The following is a 6,000-nucleotide window of genomic DNA, read 5'->3' as shown; positions in this document are numbered from 1 at the left end:
TGGAGCGAGCTCAACCGGGGAGCTCGGGCTGAGGGAAGTCACCCCTGAGCGGCCCCGCTCCCCGGCCAGCTACCCCAACCCTGCCGGGCGGCCGCCAGAAGGCGGTGCAGAGCGGCAGCACCACCCCCGGTAACCGCCCCGCCCCGGTAACCGCCCCGCCCCCGCCTCGTTGTGGGCCTCTGCCGGAAGTGAGGAAAGGAGGAGAAGGGGGGCGTGGCCGGGCGGCTCTTCGGGAGGTTCGGCCGCCGCCATTTTGTTAGCGGCGGGCTGCCGGGGCGCGCGGAAGTGGCGGCCGGCGAGGCGGGAAGGGACGGGGCTCGCCCGGCTCCTCCCCCGCTGGGGCGGAGAGGCGGGGACTGAGCGCGGCCGGTGGGGCGGCGGCGGCGGCTGCGGGGCCGAGCGCGGCCCAGTTATGTCGGCGTTTTCGGAGGCGGCGCTGGAGCGAAAGCTGTCGGAGCTGAGCAACTCGCAGCAGAGCGTGCAGACCCTCAGCCTGTGGCTCATCCACCACCGCAAGCACTCGGCGCTCATCGTCAGCGTGTGGGAGCGGGAGCTGCGAAAAGGTGAGGCCGGCACGGCCGCTGCTCTGCCGCCGCCGCCGCCGGGCCTTTTCCCGCCTTCGGGTGCCGGGTGGGGCCTACCTCGGGGGCGGTGGGTTTGGGGGCGGTGGCTGTGGTGGGAGGAGGCCGCTCTCGGGTGTGCGGCTGCTGAGGGGAGGATGGCAGGACTTCTCGGCCTGTCGAGCCTGGGAAGGAGGGAGGGGGAGAGAGAGATAGGGAGGGCCGGCCCGGCCCGTTCGCCCCGGCCCCTGGGGAGAGCGGAGCTACTGGGGAAAGCGTTAACTCGGGGTCTCGGTTTCTTCATGACTGTGGGTTGGGAGGTGCTTCTCCCTCTTTTTTTTTTGACTCCCCTGGCTCCTCTCTTCTCCCTCCCATTCTTCCTTGTTCCGTCAGTGAGATGTTTCTGACGAGGCCACTTGTCGTGTTTTACTTTCCTTTTTTGTGAAAGGAGAGAGGAAAGTGGGAAAAGGGAAGGAAGGTGGCAATCACAGGGTTTGGGGCTTTTTGTTTCAATCCTGGTAGTTATGGCTCTTCCAGGACGACCCTTTTTAGGCACCGCCTTTCATCATCTATAACGATGGCTAGCCGTAATACTATTTTAATTTCCTCACACGGTGGCTTTATCCACTCATGCCACTAACTGTTCTAGTAGGGCAGTTGAGGATGGGAATACTCTGGGGAAACAGCAGTTTAATGTGTCCAGAGTGTTTTTTACTTCCTGTTTTTGCCAGATGGCAAAGATGTGTGTTTCTTCAACTGTATCGACTATTTGATGTTGGGCGTACAGACTTAAGAGTCTGCTGTGGGTTTCTTTTTGACGGAAAGAACTTGGAGCTGTAGGCAGTTGTTCAGGGTCTGAAAGGCAGAAATGTCATGGGAAGGTTTATTTGACCTGACTGGAAAATAATTTGATCTTAAGTTGACTCATTTAAGAAAAAGAAAAATTGCTACCTAAAACTCTACCTTGCTATAGGAAATGGTACTGTTTTCCAATAGTTTCCTTTGTAGCCCCATTAATATGTTGATCTTTAATGGGAAAAGTTTTCAAGTGGAGAGGAAAAATAGCACTTAGCTATTACAGGACTTACAAAAAAGAAACCACTCTGTTTCACACAGCTAGGAGAAATAGTTGACTTGCAGAAATGATGTGTAATGGAATACAAAGAGTGCATGGCTGGATCACAACTATCTCTTGTTTAGGGTGCGTAACTTCATAGCAGATGGATTGGACTACCTTTAACATGAAAATCTTGAGTGTGAAGCGAATACAAAACTTTATAGTATGGAAATATGTTCCTAGAAACTTTGTAGCCTTTCACGAGTACTGTGTTTTTGTTTAAAATACGCTTTTTGTGTGAAATGTTATCTTTTGAACTTTCAACCATGAGGTTTTTTTTGTTGTTGCCTAAAGACAGACATATTTGGTGGCATATTTCATTTTATGAAATAGTCATATTTTCACGGTATCTTTGTTGCAAGCTTTCTTTTTTGTTCCAAGAACAAATGAATGGATCTTGCATTTGTATCTGAAACTTTTCACATTTCTAGGCCTTCTACACAAACAATTTGAGTGTTTGGTGTTCTGACAGATATCAGAAAGGTATCTTAAACTAATTGGCACAGAGCCAGAGTTTTGGTTGCTCTTCTTAATTAACATACTCAATACCAGTTCATAATATGTAATATTAATGGTCAGTCCTTAACTTTAGTGATAGCATGATTTTTTTTGTTGTGCTGCTTGAGTAATTGGAGAAATGAAACGTTTGAAACATGGACTACATGTTTGAAGAGGGCATTGAGAGGCAAGGATAACGATCTTAAGAGCTCATGGGAATGCTTTGCTTTTTCTCAGCTTTCAATGTCTGGCTTCCACTTTTAAGCCTGTTTTGAGCTTTGGGTGAGGATAGCTGCTGTAATTGGTTTTACTTCAGTTTCTTGAAGTTGTCATCCAGCTTTTGCTGCTTCAAAGTAAGATTTTTCTGATGACCTCTTTTTGGAAGCCAGCCTTCAGGGGTCTGTGGAAAGCATGTGATAGTCTACCTCTGGTAGGAGTAGCTGAGTTACTTTCAAGGTCCTGCACCTTTTCTTCTGGGCTTTTAAGCCGAATGTGAAGTGTTTCTTCTTTTGTATATTCCTCTACCACTTCATTTGAAGCTGGCATAGTTAATAAACATGAGATATATTTTAATTTTCCGTCTCTGATAATAGTACCTGAGCTTAATAAATGTTAACTTACATTTGCCCAGTACTAACTTTTTGCCAATTGCAACACAGAATTGTAAGACGGTCCCTAATCTCCAAAGGATGATTTAGTGGTCTAAGCAGACAGCTTGTGGAAGATGAGAAGGAAACCCAGTATGCTGTGGTGAAGTGACTTGCATAAAACATCACAAAGCAGAATGCTGGCAATGAGGCCATAAATGGAGCGAGTTTAAGGCTCCTGTTTGGGGAATATGGACACGTGGTGATATTGATAGCCAGTAGCATCCTGGAACTGAAAATGGAACCTTGCCCTTCTAAATTTTATTTCCTTTCATTGTATCCCTTCTTTTATTATCACACCCATCTCCAGACCTTCCTTCCAGCCTACTCCCTTTCAGGCTTATGGAACATTTTATAACCAACAGAACTGAACATAATACAGTGTGATGCTACATTTTTTTGTGGATACTTTTAGTTTTGGTAAAAGATCCCTTGCGTCAGGTCATCTTGCGTGAAGCTTTCTGAAGATGTCTTTAGTTATTCATGAAAACAAGTGCTAGGATCACAGCTCTTGTTCTGAGTGAGTGGTTCTGATTTTTTTGTTTAAATAGTAATTGTCTTTATGTTGGAGTAGAGGTGAAGAGGCGTCTTTTCAAATGTGCATGTAATTTAAGCAACATAAAATCTTAATCACTTTCTATTTGCCTGGATTACTCAGTAGTGTTCAGGTCCCATATTAGTGCATCTCTACAGATCATTGGCTCCATACATCTTCATCTACAGGTTTTCTACAGTTGAACTTTCATTGATTCTTGTGGTGAATTCTTGCACTTAGATGTAAACGTAGAGAATGGGCAAAACTTACACATCTTTGTGATAACTTGGAGCAGTTGCCTAACATTGGATTTGTCTTGCTCAACTTCATTGTTGCTAAAGTTGTATCAAGATAGTTGATGTAACTCTTCTGAAGGAGTGTGCATATATGCTTTTTCCCTAATACTACCACAATTTCTATATGTAATTCTTAAAATACTGGCATGTGGAACTCACAGGGTCATTCGTAAAAATAATAAAAAATTGGGGGAAAGCTAGTATAATGTAGTCTAGAATTGACTGCCTTGTGAAAGTACTGATAACTCTGAATTGTCCAGACATTCCCAGTAACTGTCACAAATATTTAAGGAAAGGATGTTGTCTTATAAAACCAGTAGTTTGATGAAATTATGATAAGGAGTTGCATATTTTATGCTTCAAGAAACTGAGTGTAGAGACGTGCTGTTTAATGGCTGACCTCAAATATGTGCTAATGAAAAATGTATGGATGAACTCTGCCCCTAGGTTGGGGCTGTGGCAGAGCTGGTGCTATGCCTGGGGTATTAAGCATTCCTGATTCCGCATCTGTGCAAAATCACTCAGGTATTCATTCAAGGTACTCCACATTTTGGTGTGCGTAGTGGGGTTTTTTTCACTATCTATTACCAAGATTAGTGGAGAACAGATTCTTCAGTTTTATCTTTTGCTCATTGATGAGTAAGATGATGAGAAAAGATTAATAGAATGACTTTGACTTAAATGACAATTGTAATGAAATAACAAAGATTTCTCCTGTTTTGACAGATAAGCAGAGGTCTACAATGACAACGGAACAGCTCCTTTTTCCGCTCTGCTGTTGGTTAAATATGTCTTTAAAATATTTCTGATGCCTTTTTTTTTTTTTTTTTTTCCTCCTGACAGTATTTTGTGTCATGCTGCTGATGAAAATCCAGCAAACCCAATAATTAGTTTTGGAATAAATGAGTTCCCTCATGGAAAGCTGGTGCTGGCAGGAAGGAGACTGTGAGGATAGTATCACACCTTTAGGCCACAGCCTGTGTTAGCACTGGCCTGTGCTGATCATGAGTCTGCATTCTTTTGGATTTTGTGGTTGATTTATGGAATAAATAATTTGGTGGGGAGGCTGCTCCTTCAGTACTTCATTTGTATTACATGAGAATCTCACGCAGTTTGGATTTTTATTCTAGAAAAGTGGCTTTTTTCCTTTGGTATTTGTGATATGGAAGATTCATGATTGCTTCAAAGTAATTTGTGTGGATTAACTTTCGTGATAATGTTGCCACATAACCTAATTATTTTAGAGAGCTTCTGAGTGGGGGTTAGAGAGAATTCTGTAAAGGCTTAGAAAGTGTGTACTGAGGAAAATGATCCTGCTTCAGCTAGATTTCAGATGTATGAAATGTAACACTCAAAGTTAAATAGTTAATAACTACTTAGTAGTCATAAGCTTACTCAGTATTTAAGTAGTACTAATTAATTAACTGTCATGTGAATACATCAGTCATTACCAAAATGCAGCTGATGGGCCCATTAAAACGATTTAATTTTGTGTATCCATAAACGGCTTGATTTACAAGTTTGGGTTTTTTTAAACTAAGTTGTGGCATTACACATACAATTTTGTTGTGTAAGCCTGCAGCCACTGAGTGACTGCTGAGAAAACGAGGCTCTTCTGGGATGGAGGCTATTGGCTATTGAGACTTATTTTTTATTATTTGCAAATCAGTTATGTTCTCTTGCTTCCTGGTTTCAGGGGTTTGTTTTATGTAGTAAGTGCTTGTTCAGTAGGGTCCATGTGGTATTTGCTGTACTTCGTTAAAATGTGTTCTTTTTAAAGGAAAAAAAATTGCTAATTCTTTGAGTTATGTGACTTTTTATTTCAAGCTCTGATTAGTTGTAATACCTTCTTTTTCTGTCAACTCTTTTTCTGCTAGCTTTTCCAGGTCTGGCTCTGTCATTTGTTAGATTTTTACATCCTAGTGATATTTTAACAGTAGTTGTACTGTATCTTTAAACCTAATTTCAGGTTCAGGTGTCAGTTTCCTCAGAGCCTGACATGGCGTCTCATAGATTAGTCAGTCTCAAACTGATGCTGAATATCCCTCCTTCCCTTCCCCCCTCCCCCAATCACTTGACCTCTTGTTTTGGCTGTCATCTGTCACCCCACTCATGTCACATTGATCATTGTCTTTGCTGAGAAGCTTATCCAGGTTAGCAGAGCCATTGTCTATCAACTTTAAGACATCTCCGATTGTTTAAATACATCTGGACTGCTACAGAGGGATGTATTTTTAGCACTCGACTCTACCAATTTACCTGCTATTCCATTTAATTATACTTGAACTTTTTTTGGTTTTGTGGTGTTGAAGTTATTCAGTGGAATAAGAAGTGACTAATTTTGGCT

The 6,000-nt window shown here is 42.9% G+C and overlaps 1 protein-coding gene across 3 annotated transcripts in view; it reads left to right on the top strand.

The window, feature by feature from the left end:
• The first annotated feature begins 229 nt into the window (after positions 1 to 229).
• Positions 230 to 6,000, top strand: part of RPRD1A (regulation of nuclear pre-mRNA domain containing 1A) — a 44,938-nt gene continuing 39,167 nt past the window's right edge. For all 3 annotated transcript variants that reach the window (XM_074899433.1, XM_074899435.1, XM_074899434.1), the window contains exon 1: positions 230 to 563. In XM_074899433.1, the coding sequence (XP_074755534.1) occupies positions 413 to 563 (151 nt within the window). In that variant the 5' untranslated portion in view covers positions 230 to 412. The remainder of the gene's footprint in view (positions 564 to 6,000) is intronic.

Source organism: Athene noctua, chromosome 2, assembly GCF_965140245.1.
Source record: "Athene noctua chromosome 2, bAthNoc1.hap1.1, whole genome shotgun sequence".
Taxonomy (NCBI): domain Eukaryota; kingdom Metazoa; phylum Chordata; class Aves; order Strigiformes; family Strigidae; genus Athene; species Athene noctua.
Note: the sequence above shows the minus strand (reverse complement) of the source record. Positions and strands in the feature narration are given on the sequence as shown.